Source organism: Saimiri boliviensis, chromosome 12, assembly GCF_048565385.1.
Source record: "Saimiri boliviensis isolate mSaiBol1 chromosome 12, mSaiBol1.pri, whole genome shotgun sequence".
In the NCBI taxonomy this organism is placed as follows: domain Eukaryota; kingdom Metazoa; phylum Chordata; class Mammalia; order Primates; family Cebidae; genus Saimiri; species Saimiri boliviensis.
Genome location: NC_133460.1, coordinates 115,764,819 through 115,784,876, shown reverse-complemented (window position 1 = coordinate 115,784,876; position 20,058 = coordinate 115,764,819). Strand labels below are relative to the sequence as shown.

At 53.4% G+C, this 20,058-nt stretch overlaps 1 protein-coding gene across 1 annotated transcript; it reads left to right on the top strand.

Moving 5' to 3' along the window:
- The first annotated feature begins 449 nt into the window (after window positions 1-449).
- BNIP3 (BCL2 interacting protein 3) lies at window positions 450-14,909 on the top strand. Its single transcript, XM_039465155.2, has 6 exons — window positions 450-662; window positions 9,083-9,233; window positions 9,892-9,976; window positions 11,808-11,914; window positions 11,990-12,139; window positions 14,078-14,909. The coding sequence occupies exons 1-6, from the start codon at window positions 617-619 to the stop codon at window positions 14,121-14,123; spliced, it is 585 nt and encodes a 194-aa protein (XP_039321089.1). The 5' UTR covers window positions 450-616; the 3' UTR covers window positions 14,124-14,909.
- The last annotated feature ends 5,149 nt before the right edge of the window (window positions 14,910-20,058 follow it).

Sequence of the window (20,058 nt, the reverse complement as noted above, 5' to 3'; positions counted from 1 at the left end):
AGACCCGCCCCGCCCCGAAGCGTGGCGGCTCCGCCGTGGCAGCCAGTGCCTAGCGCGTCCGTCGGTCCCACCGCCCCTCTAAAAGAAGACCCGGCCCGCCGCCGCCGCGGCAACCCCGCAGCCCACTCGCCACGCGGCCCGCTGCGCCCCGGCCGCCCTCCCGGCTCACCTCCGGCGCCGTCGCCCGCCCCCGCGTCTGCGCAGACCTCGCCCCGCCCTCGCCCCGCCCTCGCCCCGCCCTCGCCCCGCCCTCGCCCCGCCCTCGCCCCGCGTCTGCGCAGCCCTCGCCCCGCCCCCGCGTCTGCGCAGCCTTCGCCCCGCCCCTCGACCCCCCCACGGACGCGCCCCGCGCACGCGCCGCACGTGCCGCACGCACCGCACGCCCCTGCGCACGCGCAGGCCCCGCGCCGCGGCCAATGGGCGTCCGGGCCGCAGATCCGCCCGGCCCCGCCCTCCCCGGTGAGTTCCCCTGCCCGGGCGGCGGGCTCCGCTCAGTCACGGAGCGCCGGGCCGCCGCGTCCCGTTCCCGTTCCCGTTTCCATTTCCAGCGTCCGCCGTCTACGCGCAGCCCGCAGCCCGGCGCGGACTCTGATCGCCGCAGCCGCCCTCCGGCGTCATGTCGCAGAGCGGAGCGCCGGGGATGCAGGAGGAGATCCTGCAGGGTGAGGCCGGGGGGGCCGGGGGAAGCCCGGAGGAAGGCCGGGGGAGCTGGGGGTGCGCCGGGGGAGCGGGGGGGGCGCCGGGGGAGCCGGGGGGGGCGCCGGGGGATCCTGGGGGGGCGCCGGGGGAGCGGGGGGGCGCCGGGGGAGCCGGGGGGGGCGCCGGGGGATCCTGGGGGGGGCGCCGGGGGAGCCTGGGGGGGGCGCCGGGGGAGCGGGGGGGGCGCCGGGGAAGCCGGGGGGGGCGCCGGGGGAGCGGGGGGGGCGCCGGGGAAGCCGGGGGGGGCGCCGGGGGAGCTGGGGGTGCGCCGGGGGAGCCGGGGGGGGCGCCGGGGGAGCGGGGGGGGCGCCGGGGAAGCCGGGGGGGGCGCCGGGGGAGCCTGGGGGGGGCGCCAGGGAAGCCGGGGGGGGCGCCGGGGGAGCTGGGGGTGCGCCGGGGGAGCGTGGGGGGCGCCAGGGAAGCTGGGGAGGAGGCCTGGGAGCATCGCGGGCCGGCCGAGGCCGCGCTGCCCTGCCCACCCGTGCCCACCCCTCCGGCGGGCGTGCGGGGCCCGGGGCGTGGGGACTCCGCGTGCTGCTCGCGGTTCGCGGCCTCGCCGCTCGGGCGAGGGGTGGCTCGGACCCGGTCGTGCCGCGCGGGAAAGCCCCGGTTCTCCGGCTCCGCGGTCGCTGGAATTCCACCTGGAGGTGGACCTGCGTCTCCCGGCTGGTCCACGTCGCCCTCCGCGGCCTGCGGTTCCGACCGGCATTGGTTTTGTTTATTTATTTACTTTTGAGACGGAGCGTCGCTGGGTCGCCCGGGCTGGAGCGCAGGGGCGCGACCTCGGCTCACGGCAACCTTCGCCTCCCGGGTTCGGGCGACTCCCCGGCCTCAGCCTCCCGAGTATCCGGGACCACAGGCGCGCACCGCCACGCCCGTGTTTAGCAGACGAGGTTTCACCGTGTCAGTCGGGATGGTCTCGATCTTGTGACCCGGTGATCCACCCGCCTCGGCCTCCCAAAGCGCTAGGATTGCAGGCGTGAACCACCGCGCCCGCCCTAGCATTGGTTTTAATGAGTAAACACCAAGGTGTGGCAAGTGGACTTTTAAGTGCTTTAATTTTCTTACTGCTGTTCAAGTCCGTGGTGACTGTTAGTTAAATGGGTGGGGGTTACAGCGTTTTTAGATTATGGCATTAAATGGACTTGCTCCGATTCTCCTAGAGGACCGTTCCAAAACAAAGCTTTAAATGACCCACGTGTTAAAAATCACTAAAGGACGCCGCCTTTAGAGCACCCAGTCGTTACAGCCTGCTTAATGCCCGCGTAGAGGCCTGCTGTGTGCTCTTGGCTAGATTCACAGTACGGTCGGTTCACGCAGCGGGAATCGCAGGCCCCGGGGGCAGGACTTGCCCCGCGCACAGCCTGGTGGCATGGAGACCCTGTCCACCCGGCGAATCCACGTGCAGAGCCTAGACGAGCCTTTGCTCAGGGGAGCGGGCCCAGAAGCTGCCTTCCCAGGGTCCCTAGGGACCAGGCCTCGGAGGAGGGGCCTGGTGGCAGCTGACCTTTGTGTTCTCTGAAGCCAGAGTTTACAAAGCAAAATTGGCAAGTAGGTAAGCCAGGGAAAGGGCTGCTGAAACCCGTGCCGGCGAACTTGTCATCTTCACGAGCAGTTCTGAAAACCGTGTATTTACATAAATTTAGAGCTGCTGTTACAAAAGCAAGATTTTACTAGGCAGAACTTGGTTTCCATAATATATTGAATAATTAATGTATGTTTGAACACTACCAAATTTTTTGAAGTTTTTTTTTTTTTAGGAGATGAGATCTCACTATGTTGCCCAGGCTGGTCTGAAATGGGTTCAAGTGATCCTCCCGCCTCGGCCCGGCCTAGAACCATATTTTTTTAAATCCTGTCATTTGTATTTTCTCCTCTTGAAATTTAAACATTGGCTAATTACTATTTTGAAGTAGATTAAGAGGTGTTTTCCTGTCTTTTGTCATAAAATAAAATCCAAGAGATGTTTCCTTTGCCGTAAAATCACCCACTTTCCGGTTGTGAAGCTGAGTTACTAATGACATGGTGTGTTTCTTTGTCTGGCTGGGATCTGGGCACTGGGAGGTGGAGGGGGCTCCGGAGGGGCTTGTTCCTCTCCAGTCCGTAACTTAAGTAGGCTGCTGAGTCATTGGCAGTGCGAAACGGCCAGCGCTGGACTTAGATTTTTGTTTTTCTGTTTTGTTTATTCTGTAATAAGATACTTAACGCGTGGCATGGAACCCAGGTTGGCGATTCCTTGGGCCGTCCTGGGTGTCTGCGCGGCAGAACGGGGCCACCGTGGGCGGGGTCGGCCGGTCCCGCGGGCTCCAGCCGCCTTCAAATCCTGCGCGGAGCGGTGGCTCAGGCAGCACTCACTCACCCCTGTCTGGTCTGATTTCTCTGCCCCTTGTTTACCTCGAAGCAAAAAAGTGTGGGAGCCCTGTAGCCAGACCCACAGATGGAAGCAGCAAACACTCTCTGCTTGTACCCTCTGGGGCCAGCTGCTTTTCCTGAGGAGTTAAGGGCAGATGCTGATTCTGTCCCTTCTATCTCTTGATGATTCTAGCTGAAGTTGTTGGCTGGCAGGATGCTCATGTGCCCTTTTTCCTCCTTACTCTGCCGCGCAGGCTGGATTGCTGTGGCACAGTCACTGGAGCTCACTGCAGCCTTCAACTTGGCCGTTTTCCCTTAGACATGCCGCTGCTAAAATGCAGGAGCGGTAGGATTCTGTGATGACGCCGCCAGGGCTGTGGGGGTGGGGGCATCCCTTCCTTGAAGGAGGCACTGTCTTCAGGAGGGTATCAGTTCAGTAAAGCGTTTGCCCATTTACTCCGGAGCGGCTGTGCTTAATGATCCAAGCCCTCACCTCTTCACCCACTGCTGCGTCTGCACTGGCGGCAGATGGTTCTCTTATCAGAGGCCACTCACCATGGGCAGAGCTGTGTAAGGAGGAAAATGTTCTTATTTCGGAGGGGAACTGTAGCATTGTGCGGTTTTAGACCTGAAGGGGTTGCAGACGTCTAGATTCTCATCCGAGACGATGGTCACAGGGAGGTTCTCGAGCTGGAGTGAAAAATAATGCCAGCAACAATTAAAGAAAAGCCAGGGTCCTGGAGGAGAGCCTGGCGAGGGGAAGGTCGAGCCCTGTCAGAAGCCAGGGACCTGACTTACCTGCCAGGCTGACTTGAGGCTTGAAGGCTTTTGCCGGGGAAGTCTCTCTTGTTCCTCTCCCCACTAACCTGAGAAGCTTTGAAAGGTAAAAACAAAAGCAGTTTCCTTTTTTTTAATTTTGAGATGGAGTGTTCATTCTGTCTCCCAGGCAGAAGTGCAGTGGCGAGATCTCGGCTCACTGCAACCTCCCGGGTTCAAGTGATTCTCCTGCCTCAGCCTCCCAAGTAGCTGGGACTACAGGCGCGTGCTGCCATACCTGGCTAAGTTTTTGTATGTTTAGTAGAGTTGGGATTTTAGCCTTGTTAGCCAGGATGGTCTCGTCTCGATCTCCTGACCTCTGATCTTCTGCCTCCCAAGTGCTGGAATAGCCGTGGCCCCTGGCCCATAAAACAGCAATTTCTTAGAGCTCACTGCCCCTGGGGAAGAAGCCCTTTATATGGTTTTGGGAGTGCTAGTTCCCTCTGGTGTTGACAGCTTCTCTGCTTCAGGCTTTTTTTTCTGGAATGCTGCCTCCCTCTCTTCTGACATTTATCCAAGAGCTTTTTCAGTGTATTTGCCTGGATTCCGCCCGAGCATCCCAAGTAGTCACTTTCAGAGTGGGCTGCGGCTGGGCCTTTGGAGAACAATGAAAAAACAGCACAGGTGACTCTCCCTTCATAGCCAGAGTGGAGACTGTCACCATGATTAGGGCAGAGGAGGGCCTTGAGAACTGGCCCTGTTTCCTCCATGTGGGGCTCTTTGCCCTGGGACATACGGAGGGCAGTGAATCTAAGGGATTCCCTGGAGTCTGTCACTATAGAGAGAACTGCTTTGGGCACCTCGAGAAGCTGGATGTCAGATGACTTAAACCACAAAGTGAGAGTAAGAAACGGATTAAGAGCTCCTGTTGGATTGTGTTCTGTCTCCGAGGCAGACCTATCAGCTTCCTCTTTGTAATGTAATGTAAATATTTATAGTCCAGGCTTTTCAAAATCTCATCTGTCTTGCTAGGAGGGAGGTGAGATTTACTGTGTGTGTGTCTTGTTAGCAAGGTAAGTTGTAAGTGAGGAGGGGAGGAGCAGAAGGAGAGGGATGGGAAATGAGATTCGGGATGGGGGCTTTTCCACTGGGCGGTGGCTCACGCCTGTAATCCCAGCACTTAGGGAGGCCAAGGCGGGAGGATCACCTGAGGTCAGGAGTTCCAGACCAGCCTGGCCAACATGGTGAAACCCTGTCTGTACTAAAAATACAAAAACTAGCTGGGCGTGGTGGCAGGTGCCTGTAATCCCAGCTACTCAGGAGGCTGAGGCTAGAGAATTGCCTGAACCTGGGAGGCGGAGGTTGCTGTGAGCCGAGACCGTGCTGTTGTACTCCAGCCTGGGTTGCAAGAAAAACTCTGTCTCGAAGAAAAAAAAAAAAGGAATGAGGGCTTTTCTTGCATCAGCAACAGCAGCACCTTTTATTCTGGGGCCTGATGACACTACAGTTATTTGAAGTAAAGTACTTGTGATTATGAGCAAGTTTTCTTTTTTCTTTTTGAGACAGTCTCCACACTGCTGGAGTGCAGTATGGCACGATCTTGGCCCACTTCAACCTCCACCTCCTGGGTTTCAGTGATTCTCCTGCCTTAGCCTCCTGAGTAGTGGATTACAGGCATGTGCCACCATGCCTGGCTCGTTTTTGTATTTTTAGTAGACGGGGTTTCACTGTGGTAGCCAGGATGGTCTTGATCTCATGATCTGCCTGACTCAGCCTCCCAAAGTGCTGGGATTATAGGCGTGAGCCACCACCCCTGCCCTAAGTTTTTAAAGATCGTTAAGCAACCTTAATCCCCGTCTTTGTTTGAAAAGGTGAATGATGAGATTGGAGAACTGTAACATCTGAGTAGATTCACAGCACACTGCTCTCCGGGAAGTGCCTTTCCTGCCTGGTCGCTGTCGGTAAATAAAACTCCTCTCCCTTAGTAAATCATTCATGGGAATACAGCTTTTGGGCCCAAAGTCATTAGCCACAGACAATCTGGAATGGTTTTTTCCTTGTCTCCAGGATGCTTAGGACTCTTTCTGGGGTGATTTTTTAAAAGCATTGCTTTAGTTTGAATGTGTCCCCTCCCATGTTGCCAGTGGGATGATAGCACAGGTGGGCTTTTAAGAGGTGCTTAGGCCACCAGGGCTCCTCTCTTGTGAATGGGATGAGTGCTCTAAGGGGCTGGATGGAGGGAGGTGGGTGCCTCTGCTCTCATTGAAGGAATAGGGCAGGAAGGCCCTTACCTGATACCGGTTGCTGTTGCCTTGACCTTGACCTTCCCAGCCTTCAGAACAGAGATCAATTTTTGTTTGTAAATCACGTAGACTGTGGGATTCTGTTACAGTAGCACAGACATGAAGACAGAGATACACCGTCTCCAAGTCATCTTCCTCTCAGTGTGGTCTTCACTTTTCCCCTGTGAGATCAATACAGTATATGTTTGGCCTTGACCCTAGCTTCTGATGCAGAGCACCTAGAAAAACAGCTGGCCAAAGCAGAGGCTGTGGTGCTGTTCTCGACGACCATAGGCCGTTGCCAGCTGGCCGCATGTCATCATGAACCCCAGAGAGGGAGGGAGGGCTACTGAACATCCGAGTATCTGGAATGGTGTGATGTGTACATCTCTGGCACCGTGTAGCCTCTGCCAGAGTGTGGGGCCAAGTGGCTTGGGCCCTTCTCCAGTGAGCTCCAGGCTCCAAGACAGACCCAGGCCTGCCTTTGTCTTAGCGATGTACTTGGTGTGGGCCAGGACCTGAGGCGACGAGAGGGGCCAGAGACAAGGGTCATGCATTCATTTGAAAATCTGGGATCGTTTTGTTAGCAGCTTACTGGGAGGCTGTTGATGGTGTAAGTTGCAAATCCACATTTCCCTCCTGGGCCTTCGCTTTGCTTTTTTTCTGGTTAATATGAAATATACTCTGCAACCAGTGGCGTGTCGAGGCTGGGCCAGGCCTCTTCCAGGAGGCGCCCAGTCAGTGCGAGGAGAGCTGTGCGCCTGCCGTTGCTTCCAGAGAACGTGACGGACTAACAGGCTACTCCCTTCCCTCGGTGGCATGGTGTTATGTAGTGCTGTGTTGGTTTAAGGACAGTCAGCAGCTCACGGTGATTATTCTACTTAATAACATTATAGTGACTGCAAAATGAGATCTTTCTGCTGTTCTCGCACGTAAGTTTCTCAGGCTGTCGTGGTCTGCCTGCACGTTCCTCCTCCTGCTCTCCACCCTCCATATGCTACCAGAGGAAGCTTTTAGCAGAGTTGCTTTAAATAAATAACCCTATAGCACAAAGCAGAAAAGCTGTCCTGGGCCCAGAAATAGACCTGTGTATATGCACACTTGATTTCTGACAAAGGAAGCAGCCCAGAGCAGGGGTGAGGCGGGAGCTGTCTGCAGTAAATGGGGCGTTCGTTTCACATCAATGGAAAAATTAATCCATGTAGATTCTGGATCTAAATGTGAATGTCGTAACACAGAGTTGTGTGAAAGTCATAGAATAGAGTATCTCAGCTCAGGAAGGATTGCTAAATTTGACTGAATTAAAATCTCAAGAACTTCTGTACATCAGAAGACATGAGAAAAGTATGTGCTACTGAGTGAAAGTTACTTGCAATGTATTTATTTATTTACTTATTTATTTTTAATTTTTATTTTTTTTGAGACGGAGTTTCGCCCTTGTTACCCAGGCTGGAGTGCAATGGCGCGATCTCGGCTCACCGCAACCTCCGCCTCCCGGGCTCAGGCAATTCTCCTGCCTCAGCCTCCTGAGTAGCTGGGATTACAGGCACGTGCCACCATGCCCAGCTAATTTTTTGCACTTTTAGTAGAGACGGGGTTTCACCATGTTGACCAGGATGGTCTCGATCTCTCGACCTCGTGATCCACCCGCCTCGGCCTCCCAAAGTGCTGGGATTACAGGCTTGAGCCACCGCGCCCGGCACTTGCAATGTATTTAAATGAAGAAAAACGTATGTCTAGGATACAGGATTATCCTAGAGTTATTGCACTTGAGCCATAATGGGAATAGGAGCAGCGTTCCGGCCTCAGTTTCTATTTATAATGATGACAGGGAAAAAATACTGCTGGATGCCCACAAATAAGAGAAGCACAGATAACAGAAAAGAGTAAGATATTTGAAGAGCCAGTCCCCACAAAAAAATGCTATCCAGATGGCTAGTAAACTTGTAAAAACGTGTTCAGCCTCCTTAGAAACTAAATAAATGCAAAGCCACACAATACAAGTAATAGAGGCTGGGCATGGTGGCTCATGCTGGCTCATGCCAGCACATTGGGAGGCCGAGCTGGGAGGATCGCTTGGGTCCAGAAGTTTGAGACTAGCCTGGGCAACATAGTGAGACCCCGGCCTCTTAAAAAAAAAATAGCCGGGGTAGTGGTACATGCTTGTAGTCCCAGTTATTCTGGAGGCATTGGCTAGAGGATGGCTTGAACCCAGGAGTTTGAGATTATAGTGAGCCTGGATTGTGCCACTGCACTCCAGCCTTGACAGAGCGAGACCCTGTCTCTAAAAGAAACAAAAAATAGAGATGATTTAAACCTTTGAAAGAAAAATTTAAATCCTTTAAGTTTATGTTGGCATTACCCTTTTCTTTTTGACATGGTCTCGCTCTTTTCCCAGGCTGGAGTGCAATGGCACAGTCTCAGCTCACTGCAACCTCCACCTCCTGGATTCAAGTGATTCTCCTGCCTCAGCCTCCTGAGTAGCTGGGATTACAGGCACACGCCACCACCACACCTGGCTAATGTTGTATTTAGTAGAGACGGGGTTTCTCCATGTTGGTCAGTCTGGTCTTCAACTGACCTCTGGTGATCCACCTGCCTCAGCCTCCCAAAGTGCTGGGATTACAGGCATAAGCCACCACACCCTGGCAGGCTGTTTCTTCTGAGTTCACTGTAAGGAAGTATTCTAATTGGATTCAGGTGACTTGGCAGAGTTATTGGACATTGGCTTGGTATAAAGGGACCATGAGAGATGGACAGATACGTGGTGTCAACCCCAGGGGGCTTCCTTCTGTACCCAGGGAGAGCGTGCGTAGACCAGTCACTGCCACGCAGGTGGGCAGAGGGATGCCTTCGTCGGGGTTTAAGAGATGGTTCCGGGTGTGTCACCGTTGCTACCTCTTGGAAATGGAAGGGTGGGCTGGTTAGATACGACGACCAGATTCCAGAGTGGGTAGAAAATCCAGCTGTGCCGCTTTTTTTGTCTCCACCAGGCTCCTGGGTAGAATTGCACTTTAGCAATAATGGGAACGGGAGCAGCGTTCCAGCCTCGGTTTCTATTTATAATGGTGACATGGAAAAAATACTGCTGGATGCCCAGCATGAGTCTGGCCGGAGTAGCTCCAAGAGTTCTCACTGTGACAGGTATGTACACATCAACAAGGGTAAGCGTTACAGTGCCAATGTCTTCAGTAGGTGACAGTCGCAGCTGGAAGTGCCTGTGTCACCTCTAGGCCTGGACTGCCGCTCCCCTCAGGCCACGTTTGGGGGTGGCTCCTGCTGCAGTCCAGCCTTATGTAGGAGCCTTGCCCGCTGCGGGGAGGAAGTGACCTGGGACTTAGTCTGTGAGGGGCCCTGTTCGGGTCGGGAGCGAGCGTGACAGCCGCCAACCTCACTCTGAGAAACGCACGCACGCGCCTCAGCGGGGCTGTGGTCACTGGGAGCGGTTCCTGGGTAGCAGCACTTCGGAGTGACTCCGAGGCAGAGAGGCTGACAGTGATCAAAGGTTGTGTGCCCGTGAGAGCTGTGCAGCAGGCCATGAGGGTGGCAGATGAGAAAGCCAGCCACTCACCAGCTGTCGCCACCTCTTCTCTAGAAGACTGGCTAGCTGACTCCTGTCATGCTCAGCCGAAAAGGCTGAGGAACAGTTTGGCTCTGGCCAGTGCTGGCTGGAAGGGAAGGTGTGCACCCCAGCTGGCTAAGGCCCTCATTTCGGAGGTGGTTCCCGCCTTTGGAGTTTGAGCTTCTGACGATAGAATGTTCACATGATTTTCTGTTTTTCCATTTTATTCACTTTGCCAAGCCCACCTCGCTCACAGACACCACAAGATACTAACAGAGCTTCAGAAACAGATACCCATAGCATTGGAGAGAAGAACAGCTCACAGGTAAGCTGGAAGGAGAATGTGCAGTTTAACTATTTGTGATCCGTTTGTACAGTAAATGAACAGTTTTAAATGTAATTGAGTATGTCAGAGAAAAGCCGGGCTTTAAGGGTGTCTCCTGCCTTTTTTAAAAAGCCTGTAGTGGGAACATACACAGCACACAGCACACATGCTCGACACGGCTGAGCTGAGGAGGTGCTGAGTGGGACAGGCCACGTGGGCTCCGCCCCTGCCCGCCATCAGGGAGACGCTGGAGAGGAGGAAGGGCTCCCGGTGTCTGCAGCCTGTAGCGGACGGAGCGACCATTGGAAAAGGGTGGTGCTGGGCCAGCTACTGGCTGGTCTTTCCTCGTGGTTACTAGTTGGACAGTGACTGGGCTTCATATTTGCGTGCTGTGTGCGAGTTAGGCCTCAGTCCTGAGCTCACTGCTTGCTGCCTGGGCAGCGTGGCATTAGTGCCTAATCAGCCTGGTAATTTCATGTAAAGAAATTTTTTGTAGAGATGGGGGTCTCTCTGTGTGGCCCAGGCTGGTCTTGAACTCCAGGGTTCAAGTGATCTTCCCACAGTACTGGGATTATAGGTGTGAGAGACCATGTCCAGACTAAGATGACGTTTCTGTTAACCAAGTAATGGGCTTTCCGTAGCGGCCTGCATTCAGCATTGTTGTGAGGGCACAGACCCTTCTGGAAGTGGAAGCCGTGGGAGGAAAAAGTGTGCCTGGGCTGTCGCCTTTGTTCACCGCCATTCTCCCTTCCTACCCCTGCCAGATGGTGCTGGAGGCAGGACCAGTGGCGTCCCGCTGAGCTCTCTCTGGCAGTGCCCTGCCTTGTCGCAGATGAGATGCACGATACGTGTTTTCTTGGGTGTTTGTGGATGGCATCAACGATGGGTGTTTTCTGTCTTCTGAGAGCTTTGTGAGGAACCGCAGCCTTACGGTCGGGATCCGTAGCTGGCCCTCCGGTGCCAGGTTCCCCTCGAGGTGTCCTTCACCAAGGACACAAGGAGTCCCTGTTACCCCAGGCTTTCTCGGGGTTGGCCCCCTGGCCCCACTCCCAGGCTTCCAGAGCCAGCAGGAGCCCTGCCTGTGGGGGTGTGGGCGCACCCGAGGGCATGTGGTCTGCTCCTGGGTGCTTGGCTGTACCCAGCTGGGGTGTACCCAGGTGTTTGGATTTGGAGAGCTATTCTAGTTTTCACATTTTTATTTTTTAAGAGAGGGTCCTTGCTGTTTTCACTATTTTAAACAAAATTTCCCCCTTAGGTTTAAAAGGAATTAGATGTCCAGGTACAGAATTTTGAAAATGCAAAGAAGTAGAGGGAAACACTTTAACCCGAGATTGAAAGTCCTTTTTAATGCTGCTGTGATGGGATCTGAGGGTCTGGCTGCAGCCGTGCCCACATGCACATTTCTGCTGGTTCCCAACTGCTCATCCCGGAAGCATCTTGTAAACTTGCTCTGCTTCCTTCGACGTGTCCCTGTGTGGAGCCACTTTCTTGTTATTACCAGTGCTGCCCTCATGTCACGACTTCCCTAGGACAGTGGTTGCCGCCATCAGTACCCCCGGAGTCTCAGTGAACCACATGTATTTACGGCCTGGGTGGGCCCCGAGAGCGGGGGGCTGTCCCTGGAGGAGGAGAGCCTGCCGAGAGCCGGCAGTGCGGTGGCGCCCGGTGAAGGCCCCAGCCCCAGGACTCTCCACGGACCACGGTCCAACACAGCGACATGCGCGTCGGGGCTCCCGAGTTGAGCCTGCGGATCTGAAGCTTGGGCGGGAGGCGGGTGTTTTCCGGCGTGAAGTGGTAGATTAATCTGCGCCTAACATTTACTTCGTCGCAGTCCGAGGAAGATTATATTGAGAGAAGGAAAGAAGTTGAAAGCATCTTGAAGAAAAACTCAGACTGGATATGGGATTGGTCAAGCCGGCCGGAAAATATTCCCCCCAAGTGAGTGTGTGTGTGTGTCATGGGGTCTCCCCCTGACAGAGGATGCATGAGCTGACATGCTTCTTCCCGCCCCAGGGAGTTCCTCTTTAAACACCCGAAGCGCACGGCCACCCTCAGCATGAGGAACACGAGCGTCATGAAGAAAGGGGGCATATTCTCTGCGGAATTTCTGAAGGTTTTTCTTCCGTCTCTGCTGCTCTCTCATTTGCTGGCCATCGGATTGGGGTAGGTGACGTGACTGTGTGACTTCTGTCATGGCATGTCGTGGGGTGATTTATGTAGACGATTTACTGAAGGACGGAGCGTCCGTTAAAGCTTGGCGCATTTTCACAAACACTCATGCGGTCCCTGCTCAGGTGAAGAGACCACCAGCCTGCCACCCCCAGAAGGCCCCAGCACAGGCGCCGACTGCTGTCTGGCTCGGGAAGTGTGCTTGTTGTTCACTTGATAGAACTGGAGTCAAAGCAGGGATTCTTGTGCCTGACTTCATCTTGTCCGTAGTTGAAGGCAGCCATGTTCCTGCGTGGCTCTGCGTGGCTCTGCGTGGCGCGAATGCACCCAGCTGTCTGCTGTAGGTGAAGGATCTCAGTGGCTTGCTGTATCTCCTCCAGGACAGGACTTGCTCTGTTTCACGCTCAGCAATCAAGGAACCAGTGGGGTCTCCGATTTTTCTGGCTTAGTTGGCTGTTGTTGCCCAGGCTGGAGTGCAGTGGCATGATCTCGGCTTCCTGCAATCTCTGCGACCCTCCTGCCTCAGCCTCTTGAGCTGGGATTACTGGTGCCTGCCACCACCACGCCTGGCTAATTTTTGTATTTTTAGTAGAGACGTGGTTTCCCCACGTTGCCCAGGCTGATCTCAAACTCAAGTGATCCGCCCGCTTCGACCTCCCAAAGTGCTGGGATTATGGGCGTGAGCCACTGCGCCTGGCCTTTTCTGGCTTCTTATACTAACTCTGCAGAAAACACAGAGAGGCCAGGCAGGTGCCGCTGTGGATTCTGAAGAGCCGGAGCGGGAAGCCAGAACTGTTCGCCTCGGTCTGGTCCCAGCGTCCAGCTTGCGGGAGGGCTCCCACTAGTCCTGACATGCAGACAGTGTTCGGTGGCTGCTGTGTAGTGGACAGACTGGAATGCTACTGGCCATGTGGCTTGGGTTGGCCCGAGGGCTCACGTCTGGGTGGAAGGAAACAGGATAGAAGCCAGTTTCCTGGGCCAGGACCCGAGTGCCGCCTGTGTCCCCACCTTGCCGTCCATGCGCACGGCTTCCTCCTAGCTCTCGCACACATTCCCACGTCCGCCCCCATCGCCTCTATTTCAGCCGGTGCTTTTGGAGTCAAACCCCCAGACTGCATCAGCATCACCAGGCAGGTGCTTTCTGGAGCCTTTTCCAGAATTGTCAGGCAGACTCTGGGGGCAAGGCCTGGTAAGATTTCAGCAGCCACTGCTTCCAGCTAGTGACCTTCGTCCTGCCCAGGTTTCCAGAGCCTGCTGCTGCCACTGGTGACCCATGAACCGCATGATAAAATCTGCCCCAGAAAGCTGCTGCTGCAGCATGGTCTGTGTCCACAGTTCTCACCACTGCCCGGAGGCCGGCCAGCCAGGTTCCTACTCTGCCGCCCTTTTGGGAGACCCGGCCTCCTCCCTCCTGGAGTGATGCCCACTGGTCAGCTGCAGCAAGCCTCTATTGCTGAGAAGCCTTTTCTGACACTCACACTCCCATTCATTAACAGGTGTCATTAACATCTTTAGTTTGGGACAAATAGCCCCAGCACGAAACCTAAACAAGCAAGAGCAGGGCCTTCGGGAGTCAGCGGCTGGCCTTGGTGAGGCTGGTCGTGGTGAACGGGCAACACCATCTTGCCTGGGGGGTGACTTCCCCCACCACGGAGTTGGATCGAAGCAGAAGCTTTCCATCTGGAAACAGCATTTCAGTTTGGTGATCCTTCTATGTAATAGTTTGATGTTTTCTAGATTAATACAAAATACCTATTGATAAAACACTAGATAAAAGATTACAGATAGATTCATGACAAAATTGTTTTTGGTGGGTATAAAATTGCCAGTCCCTTGGATAAGCGCTAACCACAGCGAGCTCCCCGGTTTCAGCTGTGATGGTCTCCTGCGAATCATGAGCTACATTAACTGCTGATTCCTTTTTCTGTTAAGGATCTATATTGGAAGGCGTCTGACAACCTCCACCAGCACTTTCTGATGAAGAACTGGAGTCTGGCTTTGCTCGTTAGTGGGATTACTTCCGAGTCCGCAGGGCAGCTCACTGAAGAGCTGTTCAGTCCTCGGGCCACTTGTGTTTATTTGTTCTGTACATGCTGCGTTCCTCATTTAGTAAAAAGAATAGACACTAAAACATTGATCTATAATTATACCTATGGGATCAATTAATACGCATGTCAGACTGATTACTGTAAAAATTTGGTAGTGAATTTTCATTGGATATTAGATATATCTGAATATAAATAATTTTAATATACTAGTTATGATGTATGTTGTATTTTAAAAATTATCTGTAACCTTAATTCCGTTAAAGTACTTTATATTTCAAAAGAATGAATAACATTGATAATAAAATCGCTACTCTAAGGGGTTTGTCCCACAATAAATATTGTGGCCTTATATTATCACACTATTGTAGAAAGTATTTAATTTAAATGGATGCAGGTTGTCTACTAAAGATTATGTGTATCTATGCTAATTGTAATAAACCAAGGTAGAGCCACAGACTCAGCTGTACAGGTCATACGCTCAACTCTCTTTGCAGCATAAGGAATGAAGTCCCCGACTGAGGTAGTCACCTGGGATGATCAGTTTCTGCCGAAGCACCTGCTCAGTATCTTTTCCTCTGTCATCACTCTGCACTGGTGAATTTAATCCTCTCTGCTCGACTTGTGTGTGCTTTTAAAATCAGCTGTATTCTAAGCAAATCTCTGTCTACTTTAAAAGACTGGAAATGACAAATAATAAACCTTTGCCAAATCCTTCAGATTATTGTATTTACATACGGTTTAAAATCGAACATCGTAAGAGCTTCTTGATGAAACCAGGACTGGTCCCTACTGTGACATTCTTTATCTTTCCTACGGCAAGCTGCTCAGAAAGGCTGCCGCCTTGAGGTGTCACCTTTCCGCGCAGAGTTTGGGTGTGAATCTAACACTGAGTAAACGTCTTCGTTGATCCTACCTCGGAAGCAGCCATCTCTGCCTTACAACTGGAGACAGTAGATGGCAGGATGTCCGAATTCTTTATGTAATTTCACCTCAGAATAGTCTGAGATCAACTGGTCAAGCGAATTGTTTTTGTTTTAGAGCAAATGTGTTCACTGTTTGTCTTTCATCAGACACCGTGGAGTTCGAGCACTTTACAGCACTCGGTGGCTCCCCTGCTTACCATCAGAGCTAGCATACAACAAAGGCAACCACACGCGTGGCACTGGCTGAACTCACTGAAACCAGCTGGACGGCCAGGCATGGTGGCTCACACCTGTACTCGCAGCACTTGGGGAGGCCAAGGCAGGAGGATCATCTGAGGTCAGAAGTTCGAGACCAGCCTGGCCAACATGATGAAACCCCGTCTCTACCAAAAATACAAATCTTAGCCAGGTGCAGCGACACACGCCTGTAATCCCAGCTACTAGGGAGGCTGAGACGGGAGAATGGCTTGAACCTGGGGAGCAGGGTTGCGGTGAGCCGAGATCGCATCACTGCACTCCAGCCTGAGTGGCAGAGCAAGGCTCCATCTCAAAAAATACACAAAACGGGTACTGAGCTCTGCGACTGGGCCAGTGTGGTGTTGCCACAGCTGTGATCCCAACACTTTTTGGGAGGCCCAGGTAGGAGGATCACTTGAATCCAGAAGTTCAGGACCAGCCTGGGGGAACACAGCAATACACTATCTTCACAAAAAATAGAAAAATTAGCCTGGTGGTGTGGCACACACCTGTAGCCCCAGCTACTCGGGAGACGGGCAGGAAGGTCCCTTGAGCGCAGGAGTTGAAGGCTGCTGTGAGCCCGTATCGTGCATGCAGCCTGGGCAGGAGCAAGACTCAAAACAGCTCTGGGACAGGAGTGCTTGAGATACGTGAGAGACCAAGAATCGAGTGTTCTAGAGGCGTTTTTCATTAGATTGTAACGTTACACATTTTATTAAAAATGAAACAAGTTTGATGTGTATCTGGATGTACTTTTTTTTTTTTTTTTTGAGACGGAGTTTCGCTCTTGTTACCCAGGCTGGAGTGCAATGGCGCGATCTCGGCTCACCGCAACCTCCGCCTCCCGGGCTCAGGCAATTCTCCTGCCTCAGCCTCCTGAGTAGCTGGGATTACAGGCATGTGCCACCACGCCCAGCTGATTTTTTGTATTTTTAGTAGAGACGGGGTTTCACCATGTTGACCAGGATGGCCTCGATCTCTCGACCTCGTGATCCACCCGCCTCGGCCTCCCAAAGTGCTGGGATTACAGGCTTGAGCCACCACGCCCGGCCTGGATGTACGTTTTTATCTTTGAGGTAGGGTTGTGGCAGTGACAGCCTTTCTGAATAGCTTTGGTATACAGCCCTTTTCTACAGTGGTTAATACAAATAACTGTCCACACCACTCATTAACAGGTTTACAAAATAAACGTTACCTAAATGATTCTGACATCGAAACACTTAACACTTGGCCACTATTTATCTGATACTGACTCGGATGCAGACATTTGACTGCCCATACACACCTGCTCAGGAGGGGTGGAACACGCACCTGTGTGTGGCTTGGAAGGAACATATATGGCGACAGCTCTAGAGCGGGGCTGGCAATACCTCAAAAAGCCACAGCTGGGCATCTGTACTTGGCTTTGGACCCACAACCCACTGCTCGGAATTCACTCTGAAGATGGACCTGTAAGTTCATGCACAAGGATACAACTAAATATGTAGCATTTCTCAAAATACTTTATTCAAATACTTGAGACACCTGAAATGCTCCGGAGTAGGCGTGCAGGGACGGTGCTGTGCCGCCGCTCATGTGCACCAGGAAGAGCTCAGGGAATGACGGATTCCCAGTATGTTCAGTAAAACAAGGTGCAAAAATATGTGTCTCTAACAGAAGGGAAGTAACATTTAGTAGCAGTGATTTGAAACAGGAAACCTGTAGCAGTTTTAAGACAGCCCCTGACTGGGCGTGCTGGCTCATGCCTGTAATCTTAGCACTTTGGGAGGCTGAGGCTGGTGACCAGCCTGGGCAACAATAGTGAAACCCCATCTCTACTAAAGTACAAAAAAAAGGAGCAGGCTGTGGCGGCGTTCACTTGTAGTTTCGGCTACCTGGGGGGCTGCGGTGGGACTGCTGGCACCTGGGAGGCAGAGGCTGCAGTGAGCCGAGATCGTGCCGCTGCACTCCGGCCTGGGCAACAGAGCGAGACTCCGTCTCAAAAACAAAAGCCTGCTAGTTTCTTGACGGCCCTTAGTGAGTGATGGGGGTGAGGAGGCAGTGACGTGGTGCCACTTTCTGGGCCGCCAGCCTTAAGAAACTGGCAGCTCCTACTTCCGGTCTCTTTGAAGGTGCATGCTCTTGGTGCCCAGCCTCAATGCTGGGAGAGGCCACACTGCCCAGTAGAGAGCCTGGCAGAGAGGATCCAGCAGTCAGCACCCGTCAACCACGCGGCCGCCTCTGCAGACCCTCCAGTGCCAGGAGAGATGTCCTGGCTGCCAGTCGGGGGCACAGATGAGCTGAACCTGCTGAGCCCCGTCCAAACTGCGAATGTACAGGATTATTTAAATATATGTGTAGTATCCTTTATGTGAAAAAAGCTAACAAAAACGTATACACATACTTGCTCGTTCATGCAAAAAAATTTGGGGTGAATAAGCAAGAAATCAATGAAATTGGTTACCGCTGGGTGTTAACGGGTGGAGCGGGGAAACAGGAAGGGGGTGGCAGGAGGTACCGACTTCGCACCACAATGATGCTTCACTTACTGCCAAACTCGAGTAAGTATTTCGGGGGAAATCCAAAACAGAATACGGACAGTAACAGAGCCTCACTGTCGTTAAGTAATAGAGTCACACTGAAGGGAAGGGGTGCAGGGGAAGCAGTGGGCTAAATGACCAGAGAACACCATTCCGGCTGGAGACCGCGAGGTTCAAGTGACCAAAGGGAGAAAAAAAAAAAAAATGAAGGTAGTATACTCTTGCTAGTGTATGTGTGTCATGGGTTAGCAATCCTGAAACCGCGGGCACACCAACATTACCAACGCTGTGTTACGTTACACATGAGGAGGGGGGAGCATGATCCTCCCACAGTGCACACAGCCAACCCTGGATCCTGGTGACAGTGGTGGTTGGTCTGAAAAGGTCACCGTTGGGCACACACCAGTAGCGGCTGGTTGGTGGACGGAGGTGGAGGTAGTTAGGGGTTCCTGAGAGGATAAAGTCAGTGGGTTCTTGAGGATATTCTCATTGTGTCCCCGCAAGACGCTCATTACACAAAGGAAAACAGGAACTTCACAGTGCAGAGACCTGGTAGACACCACCTACGTCCTGATTCGGTGCAGAGGAGGCCAGATCTCTTCCATGTTCTTGCCGGGATGCATAATTACAGTTTAATCACGAGAAAACAGGAGGCAAACCCAAACTGAGGGGGATTCTACAGAATGCCTGCCCACACTTCACATGTGCTCGGGTCCGGGAAGACAGGGAGACGATGAAATGCAACGCTACGCGGGCCCTTCGGGAGGGCCCTGGATGGGAGCCGCAGCCAGGCAGGTGCAGAGGCAGGCGCAGGTGGGGCCGCTGGCCCTGCACAGCGCCAGGACTCACGAGGCTGCAGGAGACACCGTGGTTGAGGGCTGGGTAAAGGCTGCAGGGTTTCCAGAACCCGTTCAAAGTTATTTCGAAGTAGAACGCCAAGAAGGAAAATAAACAGAAGATACCTTTTTACTAAAAAAACAAAGTGTGGTCCCTGGACTAGGGGCGTCCACGCTGCCTGGGGCCTGTTAGAAAGGCAGCGCCTTGGTGCAGCCCTGTGGAGTCAGAAGCCGTGTCCCACACACACGGTGCCACCGCTGCACCGAGGCCAGCGAGGAGGCTTCGAGGACGGTGTGGAGACCCTGCCCCGGCAGGAGCGGCAAACACGGCCAGGCGCCGGCACGCACAGGCTGCTGTCCAACGTGTAGAAACCGGGGAGACAGGAAGGAATCTTAATTGTGTTTGTATTAAAAACTGGAAGTAAACCCAAGACACAATGTCCAAAAGTATCCCGGGGTCCAGAGGCAAGAACAAGACTCTGCCAACCTCCTTCAGGGATTTGTGAACTGTGCAGGTGTGACCATCACTACCCCTTTAAGAAAAAACACTTCTAAGAAGAACCAGGGTTACACTGTGTTCAGATACTTAGGTTCGGATAACACATTTCCCCCGAAGGTTCTTGGAATCATCAATGTTTCCCATTCTCCTGGAACAGACACATGAGGTCTCAACCTTTCCAAAGATAATTTCTTCTTTTTAGACAGAGGCTTGCACTGTGGCCCGGGCTGGAGTGCAACGGCGCGATCGCGGCTCACCGCAACCTCCGCCTCAGCCTCTTGAGTAGCTGGGATTACCGGCGCCCGCCACCATGCCTGGTTAATTTTTTTGTATTTTTAGTAGAGATGAGGTTTCACTATGATGGCCAGGCTGGTCTCAAACTTCTGACCTCGTGTTCCACCTACCTTGGCCTCCCAAAGTGCTGGGATGACAGGCATGACCCACCACGCCCAGCCCCAAAGTTAATTTTCTAACACCTGCAAGGCAAGTGGACTGAGGTCACGCCATCATCTTCAAAGGTGTGATGTTAGAAGTGGAAAGCAAGTCGCACCGACTCTGAACCTCGAGGTCCCGTGGCCGGCCCGACCCCACGCAGGTGCAGCGCCATCTGGACCTCTGTCGGCAGAAGTGCAGCCACCTCTGGGCCTCGGCCCAGGGCAGGCAGCCCCTGCCAGTTCTTACTGGGCGGTGCCCGTGTTTCGCGTGTACACACCAGTGATGACGGTCCCTGCAAAGCTGCAAGGGACTCCGTCTCGAGTTGAGTTTCGGGCCCAGGAACACAGCCTGTTAGAAACGTCCGAGACGCAACCCAAGGACGTGAAGGAAGCGGGGTGTGACAGAGCCAAGGACGA